This window comes from Oncorhynchus masou, chromosome 32 (genome assembly GCF_036934945.1).
Source record: "Oncorhynchus masou masou isolate Uvic2021 chromosome 32, UVic_Omas_1.1, whole genome shotgun sequence".
In the NCBI taxonomy this organism is placed as follows: Eukaryota; Metazoa; Chordata; class Actinopteri; order Salmoniformes; family Salmonidae; genus Oncorhynchus; species Oncorhynchus masou.
The window spans coordinates 23786944-23806441 of NC_088243.1; the positions used below are offsets into that span (position 1 = coordinate 23786944).

The 19498-nt window shown below is 41.7% G+C and overlaps 1 protein-coding gene across 2 annotated transcripts in view; it reads right to left on the bottom strand.

The window, feature by feature from the left end:
• The window catches only part of LOC135525725 (syntaxin-binding protein 6-like), a 119813-nt gene that overhangs the window by 9970 nt on the left and 90345 nt on the right, over positions 1–19498 (bottom strand). Inside the window, exons 3-5 of one of the 2 annotated variants that reach the window (XM_064953524.1) lie at positions 12982–13112; positions 12649–12814; positions 6679–6789 (exon numbers count right to left, since the gene is read on the bottom strand). In XM_064953524.1, coding sequence (XP_064809596.1) covers positions 6679–6789; positions 12649–12814; positions 12982–13112 — 408 coding nt within the window. The remainder of the gene's footprint in view (positions 1–6678; positions 6790–12648; positions 12815–12981; positions 13113–19498) is intronic. The other variant, XM_064953525.1, reaches the window with a different exon arrangement.

Below are 19498 nucleotides of genomic sequence, written 5' to 3' on the forward strand. Positions count from 1 at the left end.
TGCCTTGCCTTTAACAAGCACCTCTGTTTTTTGGGGGGGTAGGGCGAGGCAATCTCCGCTCATTGCAAAATGCCACTTCAGTGTTAAAGCCAGGTGAGAGAGCTGGCAAAACAAATTTGGGCGAAGTGTTGCTTTGACATTTGGTATGATAATGTACTTCTGTTTGGCTAGTGAGCTTTTCTGAAATGGGGCTTTCGTAAAGAATTAACCGTCTATCCCTGTGAAGGAACCTGACCTTCCTGAGTCCGTGGTCTATGTCTCAGGGAACTCCTACTTCAACAATGCAGGGAGAATGTGTTTCTACACTCCCATGATATCAACATAATCAGGGCTCGCCTGTAAAACAAAAGGGGACAGAACAAAAGACAAAACCCTTTTTCCGCAACAAAAGTAAAAGAAAAGTCAAATGCCCCATCAAGTGATCACAGGTCAGGCCAACACAATGTAATGTTGTGATTGTGATGATGAGGACTGTCAACTGCCATTTACTGTCAAAGCCTGCTTGATTGGTTTTGTAACACCCAGTTCAGACACTCACACCAATGCACGCACACACTCAGGCATATATTCTAACAGGGACACACATGCTTGCGAGCTCAAAACACACTCTTGCATAAGCCTACAAATTTGCTATATCTCCAAAATGCAAGCTCAAGCAGAGTCAATTACCATCCATTATGAATTGTGTGCCAGTACGCTGCCCTGAAGTCTCAGTGGGTGTTTTAAGAGAAAAGGGGCTAAGAGACACTCTCCTGTAGAGTAGCAACCCCATCTACTTATCTGAGCATTATACATTTTATCAAACACTTTCCATAATAGTTATGACTAAATTGTGTATTCCTTTGTTGCTAAGAGACACTCTCCCTAGAGCAGCAACACCAGCTACTTATCTGTACATTATACATTTTATCAAACACTTTCCATAATAGTTATGACTAAATTGTGTATTCCTTTGTTGTTGTTCAGTGCTACTTGAAAATGTAACAGTTAGCATTGTGTATAGTAGGGATGTCTTGGCTGTGTGCTTAGGGTTGTTGTCCTGTTGGAAGGTGAACCTTCAACCCAGTCTGACGTCCTGAGTAGTCTGGAGCAGGTTTTCATCAAGGATCTCTGTACTTTGTTCCGTTCATCTTTCCCTCAATCCTGACTAGTCTCCCAGTCCCTGCGGCTGGAAAACATCCCCACAGCATGATACTGCCACCACCATGCTTCACCGTAGGGATGGTATTTTGCCTGGTAAGTGCCTGGTTTTTATTTTTACATTTATTTAACTAGGCAAGTCAGTAAAGAACAAATTCTTATTTTCAATGACGGCTTGGGAATAGTGGGTTAACTGCCTGTTCAGGGGCAGAATGACAGATTTGCATCTTGTCAGCTCTGAGATTTGAACTTGCCGGCCCAGGGTAGCCTACGGGTTATCTCCAGTTGTGACGATTGGCATTCAGGCCAAAGAGTTCAGACTTGGTTTCATCAGATCAGAGAATCTTGTTTCCCATGGTCTGAGAGTCTTTAGGTGCCTTTTGGCAAACTCCAAGCAGCCTGTCATGTGCCTTCCACTGAGGAGTGGCTTCTGTCTGGCCACTACCATAAAGGCCTGATTTGTAGAGTGCTGCAGATATGGTTGTCCTTCTGGAAGGGTCTCCCATCTCCACAGAGAAACTCTGGAGCTCTGTCAGAGTGACGATCGAGTTCTTGTTCACCTCCTTGACCAAGGCCCTTCTCCACCGATTGCTCAGTTTGGCTGGGAGGCCAGCTCTAGGAAAAGTATTGGTGGTTCCAAACTTCTTCCATTTAAGAATGAGGGAGGATAATTTGTTCTTGGGGACCTTCAATGCTGCAGAAATGTTTTGGTACCCTTCCCCAGATCTGTGCCTCTACAAAATCCTGTCTCTGAGCTCTACAGACAATTCCTTCGACCTCCTGGTTTGATTGTGGGACCTTCTATAGGCAGGTGTGTGCCTTTCCAAATCATGTCCAATCAATTGAATTTACCACAGGTGGACACCAATCAAGTTGTAGAAACATCAAGGGTGATCAATGGCGGAAATAACGATGATCAATGAAACGGAAATAACGCCCATCACTAGGCGGACAGAACTGTCAATCCAATAATCGGGCAGCCTGTGCATAGACTACACTCTTCTAAAAAAGTACTTTAGAGTTTGTTAAATACCGTGATTTCCCAATACATTTAGTAGAAGGAACAAATAGGAGAGAGAAGAAAGATCAACAGAGACTGGCGTAACCAACACAGGATGAACTTAAGTGTTACCACCCAACAGGATGGTATCACGCTGGCACACACCGCTACCGCTGTGCCCACCATAACCCCCAACTGGCAGCCTGGCAGCAGGGAAACCAACCGCCCTACTATACAGATTAGGAGACAAATCAAATCGGATGTTTCCAACTCCTCCTTCACGTATTTGCCATTTAATTCAAATGCAAATCCTGACATTAACTTCTAACCTGAGCTGCCCGCTGCTCTTAATACTGTGTTAATCCTCATTCGACCCTGAAGTTAAAGTAATTAGGAAAAACAGGGAAGATTCTTCTGACATGGAGGAGGGAATTCAACTTTGCTACAGTAGCTAGTAGGGCGTCACTGCTCTGCTGTTAGGGGTGCAGCAGTCAGGGACTGGGAATGCTAATGGGAACAAACATGGAACATTCTGCATCAATGTACCATAGAGACACTGCCTGTCTAATTGAGCAAATTGCCCAGATGAAAGTTTAAAGAGGTGATAAATGTCAGTGTAGAACAATCTGACCTTAATGGCCATATATTCTAATTATCTCCACCCGACACAGCCAGAAGAGGATTGGCCACCCCTCAGAGCCAAGTTCCTTTTTAGGTTTCTTCCTAGCTTCATTCCTTTCTTCAGAGTTTTTCCTAGCCACTGTGCTTTCACATCTGCATTGCTTGCTCTGTGGGGTTTTAGGTTGGGTATCTGTATAAGCACTTTTAACAACTGCTGATGTAAAAAGGGATTTATAAAATACATTTCACTGATTGATTGATGGTTGCATATTATACTGAAAAACAATAACCCTGTTCATAATTTCCTTGTTAATATTAGTTCAAGGGGAATTTGAGCATTAATTGGTATTGAGGTGAATATAGAAATCCATGGTCATTTTGTGACTGCACTTAGGGCTGTAACGGTAACTGGATAACCTTGACATTGGCGGTCTTGGATGAAGACAGTCATGAAAATGAAATAAACATCAAAACTGTATAAAAAAGCATTTGTTTTGAATAAAATAAATGATTAACTTTATTTTAATGTAGATATACTTTACCCATAGCAGGAGCGTTAACTATTGATTATATGTTATTGTTTTGCTAACTGTATACATCTCCACGTCCTTCCAACTATCTTTTGATACACCATAATCAGCATATCCCCTATACGCGGGGGTGGGGTGCGGATAGGAAAGAAGTTGGGACCGGGAGTACCTATAGTACCTATCGATCCTATAGCCTACAGGGTAGGAGGGGGGTAGCCTCTGACTTTCACCTCTGGCCTTATCATTGTCACAGTAGATCGGAGGAGTGAGGTGAGAAATATCCCAGCACATTTCAGTTTCAAACCTAACAACGATGGAGAACCAGATGACTTGGACCAGCCTGTTTGCAGAATATGTGCAAAAACCATTCCTACTATTAATTCCAGCACCACAAATCTTTGGAACCACCTGAGAATTAACCACCCTGGGGCCTATGCCAAACTTGGGTTAGCCACCACAACTGCTGCTACTGCCATGGCATCCACATCTGGTCAGCGGCAACTCAATGTGGCACAAGTCTTGCTCGAGGCACAAAATACAAAACTGGGACACTGATAAATGGCGAGAAACTTACAGGCAGAATAATTTGTACATTTGACAGAGTTACTGGGGAGAAGGTGTAGTTGAAGTCGGAAGTTTACATACACTTAGGTTGGAGTCATTATGGCTTGTTTTTCAACCACTCCACAAATGTCTTGTTAACAAACTATAGTTTTGGCAAGTCGGTTAGGACATCTATTATTTCACTTATAATTCACTGTATCACAATTCCAGTGGGTCAGAAGTTTACATACACTAAGTTGACTGTGCCTTTAAACAGCTTAGAAAATTCCAGAAAATGGATGTCACTGCTTTAGAAGCTTCTGATAGTCTAACTGACATAATTGGAGTTAATTGGAGGTGTACGTGTGGATGTATTTCAAGGCCTACTTTCAAACTCAGCCTCTTTGCTTGTCATCATGGGAAAATCTAAAGAAATCAGCAAAAAAACATTGTGGACCTCCACAAGTCTGGTTCATCTTTGGGAGCAATTTCCAAACACCTGAAGGTACCACGTTCACAATGTAATCAAGTATAAACACCATGGGACCACGCAGCCATCATACCGCTCAGGAAGGAGATGCGTTCTGTCTCCTAGAGATGAATGTACTTTGGTGCGAAAAGTGCAAATCAATCCCAGAACAACAGCAAAGGACCATGTGAAGATGCTGGAGGAAACCAGTACAAAAGTATCTATATCCACAGTAAAATGAGTCCTTTATCGAAATAACCTAAAAGGCCACTCAGCAAGGAAGAAGCTACTGCTCCAAAACCGCTATACAAAAATGGCACACTACAGTTTGCAACTGCACAAGGGGACAAAGATCATACTTTTTGGATAAATGTCCTCTGGTCTGATGAAACAAAAACAGAACTGTTTGACCATCGTCATGTTTGGAGGAAAAAGGGGGAGGCTTGCAAGTCGAAGAACACCATCCCAACCATGAAGCACGGCGGTGGCAGCATCATGGTGTAGGGGTGCTTTGTTGCAGGAGGGACTGGGGCACTTCACAAAATGGATTGCATCATAAGGGAGGAAAATTGTGTGTGTATATATACACGTAGATGTCCGAACCGACTTGCCAAAACTATAGTTTATTAACAAGGAATTTGTGGAGTGGTTGAAAAACGATTTTTAATGTTTTTAACTGTTTTAAAGTCACCATTGGCCTCATGGTGAAATCCTTAAGCATTTTCCTTGAAACATAGTTAGGAAGGACGCCTGTATCTTTGTAGTAACTGGGTGTATTGATACACCATCCAAAGTGCAATTAATAACTTCACCGTTCTCAAAGGGATATTCAATGTCCGTTTTTTTATGATTATTTTTTACACATCTACCAATAGGTGCCCCTCTTTGAGAGGCATTGGAAAAGCTCCTTGGTCTTTGTGATTGAATCTGTTTTTGAAATGCACTGTTCGACTGAGGGACCTTATAGATAACTGCATGTGAGGGGTACAGAGATGAGGTAGTCATTAAAAAATTCATGTTAGACAGATTATTGCACACAGAGTGAGTCCATGCAACTGATGTGACTTGTTAATCAAATGTTTACTCCTGAATGTGTTTAGTCTTGCCATAAAAAGGGGTTGAATACTTAAGACTCAAGACATTTCAGCTTTCTTTTAATAAAAAATAAAATACAGTTTGACATTATGGGGCATTTATTGTGTGTAGGCCAGTGACACAACATTTTAATTTGATCCATTTTAAATTCAGGCTGTAACAACAAAATGTGGAAAAGTCAAGGTGTGAATACTTTCTGGAGGCCCTCAGCACCTTGCTCTGGCTGTTTCCATTAAAATGAAGAAACAAAAATAGCTTCTTAGCAAAGAGCAATTTCTCAAGATAAATATTGTTAGAACTGTCTGAACATTAAAAAATATCTGTTTATTGGCAAAGTTTTGGAACTCATTTTCACCTAGTGATGTTACCAGGCAGGTCAAAACTCCATCCCACCAATTTCAGGCAGTCTTTTCAAACAGCTCTTACACTAAAAGGTCCTCGTCATAATTTTCACAAGTTCACAGTATTATTTCAACCTAAAAGTGTGGAAATGTATATAGAAAACATAGAAACATCTAGTTTTTGACTGCACTGGGCCTGTCGGATAGGCACACTATTTGGGGCAGTGCGCACAGCAAATAGACAATTGTTGAGTTGTGAAAGGCATTTTTCAATATTTCCAAATACAATCACAGGAAAACCTAGTTTAGAAAGCAAATGGCTATTGCTGTAAAGAGAGGACGATGAAAAGACTGTCTTTTAGTGGTCAAAATAAAAAAAACAGTAGCCTATCTTATTGGCACCAGTGGAGCATCGGCATATTTAATGTCTTTATTATTGTGTCAATGCCACTTGAAAGTCGTGTTAAAAAATATTCTGCTAATCTTTCCATTCATAAAAAGTGTAGTAAAATTGAATGCAATGTGTTGATAAAAGGGCACATTTTTCCCTTGCAAAAAAAGGAAATGTATATCATATAGCCTAGCCTACTCCATTACTTGCTACATTGAAGTCCTTTTTGCTAACAGTGATTAAATTATAGCATTAGCCTTCATTATCCAATTTCTCATCACATTCGGGATAGTAGTATCTTACATAAGTCTGCAAATGTGATGATGCATGCAATGCTTTATAATAAAGGTTCATTTTTATGGTGAAAATTTGCTTCCCCAAACTGACCGTGTACATATGACACGCCAATCACCGACACCAGAAATCCCCTGACCGTCCCAACCCGAATGTTACTGTCCTTGTCAGATTTCAGATTGAGGGACTTAACTGCCTTGTTAGTAAAAGTATATATAATTTGAGTTGAATATATCATTTTTTTCTGTGCTTACCTTGTAAAAGTAGATGCCGACCTTGCCGTCGACCGTTTATAACAACTTCTTTCCTCATTCTGTTCAAAAAGACCTTGCAACGGAAAACGACTGAATCTACAGTTTCATCGTCTGTGACAAGAAAATGGAAAAGGAATGTCTCAATTTTGGTTTGCTTTTTGTTATTTTATGTTGGACCCAAGAGATTACTACATTTTGGATATTACTTGTTAATCCACAGTACAGTTTGTTCTAATATGGTCATTTTGGTTCACTTTGGTTAACTAATGTAATGTACTTGTTATGTTATTGAAAGGGTTTCATTCTAACAAAAGGTATTTTGAAAAAAAATACATATTTCAATTTAGGGTAACTGGAATTAATTAGGGAAGTTAGTGGACAGTTTAAATAGAAATTAAGCTTTGTTAGTTATTAATTTGATGAAAAGGTAGCCAATATTCTAACAAGTTTCACTTGAGGTTAATTTGACTGCATAGTGTATTAGTTCTGTATCCCATAAGATATCTCACAACAGTTTACAATGGAGCAAAGATGTCTGCTTGAAGTGCCAAACTGACAGTAGGCATATGCAGGACAGTTTCCAAAATGGTTCAATTGCAAGAAAATACGACTAGATTACCATTTAGCATCCTAGAATTCAAAAAGTGATAAAAGAAGCAGGCAACATTTTAAACTCCCTCTCACCATTCCAAGACAAGATCTGCCACTGCAGCAAAGAGGCCTGGGGGAATCACGGGATGAGTGCGCGCTGCAGCTTGGCAGTCTAGCCTGATAACGAGGCGATTACCAAATTAGTCTAGCAATGTATCCCTAAACAGGTGCCTGGCTGCACATGTCCTCTACACAGATCTAAAAAGGGACTATGCCTCTGCCTCGGAAGTTAAGGGAAACACCAACACAACACTGATGAGGACAGAGACAAGCAATGACACGTGACCGTGATGGAAGTCTGATGAGATAAATGTGCATGTCTTTATTCAATCAATAGCAATACAATTGCACTCTTTAGTTTCAATTTCCAGTCAATGAATAAGAGAAACCGGTATTAGGTGTATTTCATGCGCATTCTTTTTGTCTCAACATCCATTGTGTATGTAGTTCATCCCGCCACCACAAGGGGAAGCAACGGAGTACGTTTTAGAGCACCCCCCTCTTAAAGCCCACCTATGTATTATGATTCCAGACCTTTCTTCAGATTAAGTACATCTGCCAGAGTGAATCAGCAGGCATAATATGTCTCTTAGATAAAGGGTGAACAAGGTTCCTCATAAACTAGCAGAATCCACAATAAGCCTGTCGACCCTGTCCTGTCCTATCAAGCCTTTACAATCTCCTCTCAGCCCATAACAACTGTCCCGGAGATCAGACCAGCCAATTAATATCATGTTCACTAAGACATACGACTCTGCCGCATACACATGGTTGCAAAGTGACAAGCCATTTCTTTGTGTTTTCACGGCTAACAAAGAGGACAAGATATGGAGTGGAGATCTTGTGTAGAATAGATAATTGCCTGTCAGGATGATCCAGTGTACTGTAAGTGTCTCTGTTCTGTTCATAGTTTAGTGTTAATAAAGCCAAATCTAATCAGCATGAAAGGGCAATATCCCAGAATCCTCCAGTGGGTCAATAGCCCCTGTGTGTTCCAGCTGAGAAGTAATAAGATGTTATCGAAGGCATCTTAGTCACAACAAGTAATCTATACAAGCCTACCAACACACAACAACAGGCACCATTATAGTGACCATGTCAACCCCAACAAGGTAGTGCGTAAACGACAACATGGTGCCTCTGACCCGTTGACTCGATTTGTGTTCTTTGTGACAATCAGGTCAGGTTCAATGGAACGAACCTTGTTCATTGTTACATTGACTGATGGAATGTTCTTGTTATCTGGGAAGGTACAAGTCCAGTGGAGCTAAATTGATTTTACTACAGTACAGTCCTGTGCAATACAATACTGTAGTTGCACTAAAGGGTTGAGCTATACCTATAGCAAACTTTCTAATATATTACCGCATATGTGTATGAATCTTGACTGTGGTCCTGTTCCACTAAACTGAGAACTTTGTAGTTGGGTTTCTGTCATCCCCGGTAGGTGAGTCAGAAGAGAGGCATCCCACACAGTTATTGTCCCACACCTGAGCAGCGTCATGATTTTTGTTTTGCACTGGTGTGAGACTTAAACTGGAGGGGACAGTGGTGGCAGCACTCGGGCATCCTCTCCTCCCGTCACTAGGTCTCTGGCTGGGCTGTCAGTCACGCTACTCATTATGGCATGTGAGATGAGAGTTTCATGTGAGAAGACTGAGCAGGAAGGGCAATGTCAGGTCAATTTCTTTCTAAAGCCTGTATCTAATATAACATGTATTCAATTGATAACAGAATTGTGGATCGGATAATGATAGTGAAACGAATCTCTTAAGTCAATTACCGGTTTGAGCAGGTTGACATTAAAACAATGAATAGCCGATGCCAAATACTGGAGCTACTGTTCCATAAGAAACCAATATTGGCGAGTGCTTTGTGTAAAGGGTTTGACATCTACTACACATGTATAGGCCTAGAGTACCAGTCAGAAGTTTGGACACACCTACTCATTCCAGGGTTTTTCTTTATTTGTACTATGTTCTACATTTTAGAACACTATGGAAAAACACATATGGAATAATTTAATCTGGTTGAGAGAATGCCAAAACTGTGCAAAGCTGTCATCAAGGCAAAGGGTGGCTACTTCAAAGAATCTCAAAATATATATTTTGATTTGTTTAACGCTTTTTTGGACACTACATGATTCCATATGTGTTATTTCATAGTTTTGATGGCTTCACTATTATTCTACAATGTAGAAAATAGTAAAAATAAAGAAAATCCCTGGAATGAGTAGGTGTGTCCAAACTTTTGACTGGTACGGTATTTGTTGTTGCACAAGGGTGAAACATTCACCGAGTATACGAAACATTAGGAACACCTTATACTGAGTTGCAAACCGACGCCCCCCCCCCCCTTCCCTTTTTCCCTCAGAACCTTATCAATTTGTCGGGGAATTGACTCGACAAGTGTCAAAAGCATTCCACAGGGCTGATGGCCCATGTTGACTCCAATGCTTCCCACAGTGCCAAGTTGGCTGGATGTCCTTTGGGTATGGGATTACTCTTGATACACACAGGAAACTGTTGAGCGTGAAAAACCCAGCAGCCTTGCAGTTCTTGGCACCTACTATCTTCACCTGTACAAAGGCACTTAAATCTTTTGTCTTGCCCATTCACCCTTAGGAATGGCACACCTACACCATCCATGTCTCAAGCCTTAAAAATTGTTTATCCCGTCTCCTCCCCTTTATCTACACTGACACACAAGTGTATATAACAATAAGGGATCATAGCATTCCCCTGGGTTCCCCTCCTACGTCTATGTTATGGAACGAGCATAACATAATGTTTCGTATACTCAGTATATATATTCATTTTATACAACGGGTGGGTCTAATCCTGAATGCTGATTGGTTAAAAGCGCAATCCAGCCGGTGTCTATTCCACAAGTTACCACCGGCTAAATCTATGATGTTAAAATGCCTATTTACTCTGATCCATCTGACTGGGCAAATCCACTGTCTCATCAGCCCTGACAGGGAACTTATAAACTTGATCTCCACTATAAAAAGCATCTAGACATTATCTGACATTTCTTTTAGACTAACATTTAGTTCTCAACAGCGGAGATTTGTATAAAACTTGTTGTCTGTCTCTCTGACATTTGCAACATTATTTCAATATTCAAATTCGATCTCCAACTGTCCCATAGTAATGAACTTGTAGGGGTTGGGAGTCGGGAGGAGAGAGAGGGAGAGGCAGGCAGTTTTTCTCAGCCCGTCAAAATCATGAATCATTTTTATGGCTATATACAGAAGAAATGTCAATTGAAAAAATGTAAAACGAAACAAGCGCAGCTAGTTTGCAGTCTTAACAGCTTCAGTGTTTGAAGTGTTTGTGTTAGCTGTGTTGCTGGCTAGCTCCTCTGAACAACAGTGTCCTAACGAGAGAGCACATTTTTTATGCCAGGCAAAATCGTGCCTCATTAGCTCGTTGTTATGGATGAATACAAATAAATGTCAATGGAAAACAGCTTAAACAAATGCCGTTACTGTTGTTATTTCTGCATTGTTTTACATGACTGTAGGTTAGCGGTCGTTTGCTAGCTAGCAAGAAAGATATAAGAATGTTGCCAGGCAGTATGGCAATGGAACATTTAGAAGAATGACTGGGTCTCCAACAACCAAATCAGTAGAACGAACGACCAGCCAGCTTGGGTAGCAACCCTAGATTTGATTCAGGACAATATCTTGTGGAAGGATGAAATAGTACGGATAAATTAATCAAATTTACATTTTTAATGAAAATATGTCAATCATTATTTGAGTATGTTGGTAATCCGAAGTATAAAAGTGATAATGCCCTCAAAGCTGGTGTTTGGAGGATATATTAGCACAGTTTGGGTAGAGTCCATGGAGCTAGAGACCACTGGGGAGAGACCATGGAGCTAGAGACCACTGGGCAGAGACCATAGAGGTAGAGACCACTGGGGAGAGACCATGGAGCTAGAGACCGCTGGGCAGAGTCCATGGAGCTAGAGACCACTGGGGAGAGACCATGGAGCTAGAGACCACTGGGCAGAGACCATGGGGCTAGAGACCACTGGGGAGAGACCATGGGGCTAGAGACCACTGGGGAGAGACCATGGGGCTAGAGACCACTGGGGAGAGACCATGGGGCTAGAGACCACTGGGGAGAGACCATGGGGCTAGAGACCACTAGGGAGAGAAAAATGGGGCTAGAGACCACTGGGCAGAGACCACTGGGGCTAGAGACCACTGGGGCTAGAGACCACTGGGGCTAGAGACCACTGGGGCTAGAGACCACTGGGGCTAGAGACCACTGGGGCTAGAGACCACTGGGGCTAGAGACCACTGGGGCTAGAGACCACTGGGGCTAGAGATCATTGGGGCTAGAGATCATTGGGCAGAGACCACAGAGCTAGAGGCCACAGAGCGAGAGGCCACAGAGCGAGAGGCCACAGAGCGAGAGGCCACAGAGCGAGAGGCCACAGAGCGAGAGGCCACAGAGCGAGAGGCCACAGAGCGAGAGGCCACAGAGCGAGAGGCCACAGAGCGAGAGGCCACAGAGCGAGAGGCCACAGAGCGAGAGGCCACAGAGCGAGAGGCCACAGAGCGAGAGGCCACAGAGCGAGAGGCCACAGAGCGAGAGGCCACAGAGCGAGAGGCCACCGAGCTAGAGGCAATGGGTTCTGAGGATCAGGATGTGTTACCATTAATACCACCATGAAAAATAAAAGAGCCTCAGTGTTGTTGAAAGATGAGGCTAGAGGTTAAACAGATCAATAGCTGATTAAGAAGAGGAGCAGGGTCTTACACAAATCCTTGGAACACAGAGGAAACATTCCACCTCTACCAGTACCTTCTGCCTGTAACACTAACATGCTACACCCCGGAAATGACTACATATGACTTGTGTAGGTTTCAAAATCATAAGGGAATTGAATGCGTTGTTAACTTAGGAATGTGAAGTATGTTTTTTTAATAAGCTTGTGTTTATGTTTAGTAATTAGAGGATGTGGGAGTGTGTTTTTATTTCTTGGGACAAAAGGTTAGTTCTCAGTGGACTGGCTTTTCCATCGTCTCGGGATAAAATATCCTCAAAATGAATATTCTGCAAAGCCAATGGGAATAATTACTCAGTGTCGTTATATAAATCAGAACTGAACATTCTCTACATACAGAATGAAGTACTTGCCAGTAGAATGCCTTAAAATGCACGTTTTCCTTTTTGGAAGTCGAAAAACCAGTCCACAAACCTTTGAGTGAGAACACTAGCTCTGACACTTTCATATAGATAGCGAAAGTGAGAGAGAGCACGAGAGAGAGATGGAGTGTCTTGTCACTGTGTCTCTTACCTCCCAGCAGTTTGGGCTGACAGTTGACAAACTCCGGCTTGCTCTGAGAGCTGTAGCGCTGGCAGGTGTGGTGGAGGATCTGGATAAAGGTGCACTTCTCGCCGGCCGAACCAGCCACCCACTGGTCAAAGGCATTGTCGAACGCCAAGTCAAACTCCGGACAGTCCTTGGGAAAAGAGAGGGAATTATAGAAACAAAGAGAGATAGAAAAAGACTGCACGCATGAACCAGTCTCTAGGGGGTATTTAGAATTTGTCCTGCTGAAACAGTCAGGTCATGTGGTCAGGAAAAATGAATCCCTGGAGATAGAAGTTCAGTGTACTGTAAACTCACTCGGTTGGGGTCACAGCCGTTGACCTGTCTCAGCTGGTCGATGGTCCACATTGACCTCTTACTGAAGGACAAGGAGCCCTGGAACTGCTTCACCTTGGTGATGGACACATGGGACGGCTTCTTATTCGTCACTGTGGATAGAAAATCATGTAATACTTAGGATAAAAGTCATATTTAATGGAGAAATTAGGCTGTTGATGGAATAAAGTTAGATGCCAAATGTTCCTAAAAAGGTGCCGTTTTGGACATATTGAGTGACAAGTTTACTCCATAGCAGCTGTGTTCAGGAATACAGACTATAGTTCATTAACAATAGCCATTGGCTGCTTGTGCCAAAAACAGCATAGGCTTATCAGGAAAAGTAATAGAATAAAACAACAAGCACTTTTTCCCTGAGAGAAAGCCCTGCCTAATGTGGACTGGGCATTCTTGTGGCTGGGCCATGGACATTATCATAGGTTACCCAGTCAAAATATGTCCTTCTTATCTTTAATTTACTTCCAATGGGGGCTATCGTCTTTAACCCAACCACACAGTGTCTGACAGTATGATAAGCTGCAGTGTAAATAAAAAGTTGACTTAATTGGTCTTGTCAGCGTCTGCATCCACTCATCCAAGTGCCGATGTATTTGTGGAATGATGTGAACAGTACGAATGTGTGTCACTACCAAAGTCTAATGGTTTTAAATTACTTTTTTGTATTGTCTGGAAACTCACTTGTAGAATTCACTTGCAGAAGGTCTCTTAAAAAAGAGAAGCCGTGCAAGGTTATTAAACAGAGGTGCCTAGTTATTCTTCTATTGTTGATATCAGGTAACGTGCAACCTAACCCTGGCCCTGATATGCAATGTCTCCAAACCCCCTCTGATTTTAAATCAAGATCTGGTTTTGGTATTTTTCATTTAAATGTACGCAGCCTGTTGTCAAAAATTGGTGGGGTTAGGATTTGGGCTAAATCAACTGATGCAATTGTGTTTTCTGAAACCTGGCTCAGCAAGTCTGTTTTTGATAAAGATATTTGTATAAGTGGTTATAATGTTTATCACACTGATCGAGTTAAGAAAGGTGGGGGTGTGGCTATATATGTAAGAACTAAATTCCCTGTAAGTGTGGCAAAGTCTGACACTATTTGTAAACAGTTGGAATTTCTTGCTTTGAATATTGAGGTTTCAAAGGGTCTCTCTATAACTGTGATTGGCTGTCATAGACCCCCCTCTGCTCTCTATGACTGTGATTGGCTGTTATAGACCCCCCTCTGCTCTCTATAACTGTGATTGGCTATCATAGACCCCCCTCTGCTCTCTATGACTGTGATTGGCTGTTATAGACCCCCCTCTGCTCTCTATAACTGTGATTGGCGGTCATAGACCCCCCTCTGCTCTCTATGACTGTGATTGGCTGTTATAGACCCCCCTCTGCTCTCTATAACTGTGATTGGCTGTCATAGACCCCCCTCTGCTCTCTGTGATTCATTTTCTTCTTTGACGAACCTTATATCTAAACTTCTTTACAGTGAAATGATCTTGATTGGTGATCTCAACTGGTGCTGGTTAAAGCCGGCGTCTGATGATTTAAAAATGTTTTGTAATTCTATGAATCTTACTCAGTTGATTAATTCACCCACTCACCCAAATCTTAAATGCCCAGATAAATCTACCCTGATTGATTTGATATTGACCAATGTTCCACATAAATATTCTGCGGTTGGTGTTTTTTTGTAATGATTTAAGTGACCATTGTGCTGTTATTGCTGTTAGAAATTATAAGGTTCTTAAGACAAACCCACATTTTATTCGTAAGAGAAATTTGAAGTGTTTTAATGAGCAGGCTTTCTTTCAAGATTTGTTTTATTTTGACTGGAGCAAGATTGGTCTTATTCCTGATGTGGGAACTACCTGGAAATTATTTCATGATGTTTTTTTCCAAATAGTAAACAAACATGCCCCATTCCACAGGTTCAGAGTTAAAGCGCGGGATAATCCATGGTTTTCTTCTGAGCTGTTTGTATTATTCACGACCGTAATCTAGCCGGGGCTAAAGCAAAGAAATCATGTTCTGATGCTGATTGGCTTATTTTTAGGCAGTTATGAAACAAGTGTTATATTCTTCTCAGGAAGGCCAAGTCTGAATATTTTATGTCTGTTACCACTGATAACCTGAATGACCGTAGAAAGTTTTGGAAGGCTATTAAGTCTATGTCTGGTAACAGTAATGTTAATGAATTACCGTCATGTGTTTGAAGGACTCTGTTGCTGTATATGACAAAACTGAAATGCTGAATTGTTTCAATGAGCACATTGTATCATCTGGTAGGCTGTTTGATTCAGTGTCCTCTGTCTCTGTACAACCCTGTGTGGGTGAACCAGTGAGAGCTGGTCAAACTTTGAGCTTTTTGCCATCCTCAGTGCAGGTGGTACATAAAGCCCTGAAATCCTTAGATCAGAGAAATCCTGCAGGTCCTGAAAAAAAAAGCTTTCCAGAACTTGCAAACAGCTTTTTATACTGTTCAACATACCTTGTGTCAATTGAAGCTTATCCTCAATACTGACAAAACTAAACTAATGGCGTTTTCTAAAGCAAGAAATAGACCTCTGAACCTTTCACCTATTACTACCTGTCAGGGCAAGGAGATTGAGGTTGTAAACTCATATAAATATCTTGGAATTTTAAATTGATGACGGACTCTCTTTAAAATTGCATATTCAACAACTTACAAAAATATTTAAGCTGAAATTAGGATTTTATTTTAGGAATACGGCCTGTTTTTCTTTTGTAGCCAGAAGGAGGCGAGTATCAGCTACATTTATGCCTTTACTAGACTATGGGGATATTTTATATATGAATGCTTCCGTTCAGTGTTTGAGATCAATTGACACCCTTTAACATGGCACTTTGAGATTTATTTTAAACTGCAAATCCCTTACCCACCACTGCACTTTGGATACCAGGTTGGCTGGCCTTCTCTAGTCACCCGTAGGCTCAGGCACTGGTATACTTTTATTTACAAACCCATTTGGGGTTTACTACCTTTTTATTTGGGCATATTTATTGTTCAGAAATGTGGTGGGTACTCTCTTCGTTCGCTGGACTTTATCCTGCTAATTGTTCCAAATGTCCGAACTGAATTTGGTAAAAGGGCTTTTATGTACTCTGCGCCATCGTCTTGGAACGCCTTACAAAATATTTTTAAACTGGAAGACCTTGTCTCGATTGGTTTTTATAAATCACTGATGCATGATCTTGAGTCTGATTTCCTGACCTGTCAATGTTTTTAATTTGCTGTTTTTGATTTTGTTATACTCTATGTGAATTCTATGGTTTTTACTAGATTACTTGTAGTTTTTCATGTTGTTTGTCTGTCATTTTTGTAATGACTTGGTGCTGCCTATCTTGGCCAGGACGCTCTTTGAAAAGATCTTTTAAATCTCAATGAGCCCTTACTGGTTAAATAAAGGTTAAATAAAATAAATAAAATAGATTGATGACACCTTTTACACTTCGCCAGATGAAATTTGTACAAAAAAAGCAAAATAATTTTTCTTGATAAAGTGATATATTGCTTCCAGTCTGACGTCGACTAAATTAAAGTGGATATCAAAAATGTCTAAAACCTTGTGGTAGATAATCTTCTCTTAAAGGACTATATAGAGAAAGAGGGAAAGTATAAATCAACTCAGATTGTGGTTGAGCCAAAGAGGAATTCACTCATGGTATGGGATGGGGCCAACTATCCCGTATCCATATCCTGCCCTGGGACACCACCACAATGTCCTGGGCTATTCCCCTCACCCCCCGACATTCCAGATGTGAGTCTTTCCAGGGATCAAAGCCCTGTGTTTACAGATCATCCTGCTCAGAGTTCCGTCATGTGTCCGGACCACTGCATGCGTGCATAGCTGGATCCAAGCGGCCCGATATCTTACGGAAGGGCCAACATGCTCCTTTGTTGTTTTTGCAAGCCAAAGCACCAGGCCTGTTTCCACTCTCCCCATCTGTCGTTGTGTCATCCTGGATAATTAGGCCCCGTTTAGGTCACTTCGCTGTTCTGAGTTTCGTTTCCATAGTACCATCTGGATAGGTAGCTATCGGTTACTGACATGTCTTTGTGGCCTTTTCGTGGAATCGTCTAAAGTCGGACCAAGCCCACTTGTTTATCACAATATCTTTTCAATAACACAGGTAGGGCTAGATCCTTGTATTTTCTTTGCATTATCCTGTTTGTTGTGATAGTATCTCTCTGGTGAGGGGAGATGTTTGGATATATTGTACATGATAGTGAAAATAGTGGCCTTTGGTCTCAGTTTGTGACAGACAGTCAGGGACTGGGGTGGACATGAAGAGTCCTTTTTCTACCAGAGCCCTGTGATGCTTCTGGTTAGACATACTCTGTTCATTTTGATATTACAAGATTTCCAGTGAGCACTGCCTGTTCACCCAGCAACAGTGTGCTTCTACAAAGTGGAACTTCTCTTAAAAATGGTTCTTCTTGACTAGCAAAGCTTACGAACAATGCGTTCGGAAAGAATTCAGACCTTTTGACTTTCTCAATTTTGTTACATTACAGCCTTTTTAATAAAATGGATTAAATAACTTTTTCTCCCATCAAAATACACACAATACCCCATAAGGACAAAGTGACAAGGTTTTTAGAAATGTTTGCAAATGGATAAATAAAAAATAATAAAAACAGGAATACCATATTTACATAAGTATTCAGACCCTCTGTTCTGTTTCTATTAATCATCCTTGAAATGTTACTACAACAGGGTTGATGTCTACCTGTAGTAAATTCAACTGATTGGACAGGAATTGGAAAGGCACTTTGTCTACATAAGTTCCACAGTTGACAGGGTATGTCTGAGCAAAAAACAAGCTATGAGGTTGAAGGAATTGTCCGTAGAGGTCCGAGACAGGATTGTATCGAGGCACAGATCTGGGGAAGGGTACCAAAACATTTCTGCATCACTGAAAGTGAGGGCGGCAGGGTAGCCTAGTGGTTAGAGCGCTGGACTAGTAACCGGAAGGTTGCGAGTTGCGAGTTCAAACTCTGACAAGGTACATCTGTCGTTCTGCCCCTGAACAGGCAGTTAACCCACTGTTCCCAGGCCGTCATTGAAAATAAGAATGTGTTCTTAACTGACTTGCCTAGTTAAAAAAAAAAAAAAAAAAAAGTCCTCAAGAACACAGGGGCTCCATCATTCATAAATGGTTTGGAACCACCAAGACTCTTCCGAGAGCTGGCCGCCCAGCCAAACTGACCAATCGGGGGAGAGGGGCCTTGGTCAGGGAGGTGAACAAGAACCCATTGTCACTCGGAACCTTCCAGAAGGACAACCATCTCTGCAGCACTCCACCTATCAGGCCTTTATAGTAAAGTGGCCAGACGGAAGCCACTCCTCAGTAAAAGGCACATGACAGCTCGCTTGGAGTTCTTTTTATATATATATTTTTTTCTTCTTCTTCTTTTTCTTCATTATTATTGAATATTAAAACATAAAATCTACTTGCAATGGAGCTGCTCAACATCTACACAGAAGCAAACAAATCTACAGATCTCCCACAAGGTCAAAAACAGGGACCCAAACCAGCGCCCTATCAGCCACCGGCCCAAGCTGCCAACCACCAGGCCACCAGCCCTCCAAGATCCCCCAACAGTCATACTGTACCCACAGCAAAGCAGTTCTCCCAAAATGTATTAAAGAGCTAAGTGGTTCTACTGCGTCACCTGGTAAGTGGGGAGGGGAGGTGGAGAGTCTCGTAGAAAAGTCTAAAATCATAGAAAGTTGGGTTGGGAATTGCCAAGGACCTGCCGATAAGATATGATGATACTGAAGGACCTGCCGATACGATATGATGATACTTAAGGACCTGCCGATACGATGATGTACCTGCCGATACGATGATACTTAAGGACCTGCCGATACGATGATACTTAAGGACCTGCCGATACGATGATACTTAAGGACCTGCCGATAAGATATGATGATACTTAAGGACCTGCCGATAAGATGATACTTAAGGACCTGCCGATATGATGATACTTAAGGACCTGCAGATACGATATGATGATACTTAAGGACCTGCCGATAAGATATGATGATACCTAAGGACCTGCCGATAAGATATGATGATACCTAAGGACCTGCCGATACGATGATGTACCTGCCGATACGATGATACTTAAGGACCTGCCGATAAGATATGATGATACCTAAGGACCTGCCGATAAGATATGATGATACCTAAGGACCTGCTGATAAGATATGATGATACCTAAGGACCTGCCGATACGATGATGTACCTGCCGATACGATGATACTTAAGGACCTGCCGATAAGATACGATGATACTTAAGGACCTGCCGATAAGATACGATGATACTTAAGGACCTGCCGATAAGATAAGATGATACTTAAGGACCTGCAGATACGATACGATGATACTTAAGGACCTGCCGATACGATGATACTTAAGGAACTGCCGATACGATGATACTTAAGGACCTGCCGATAAGATA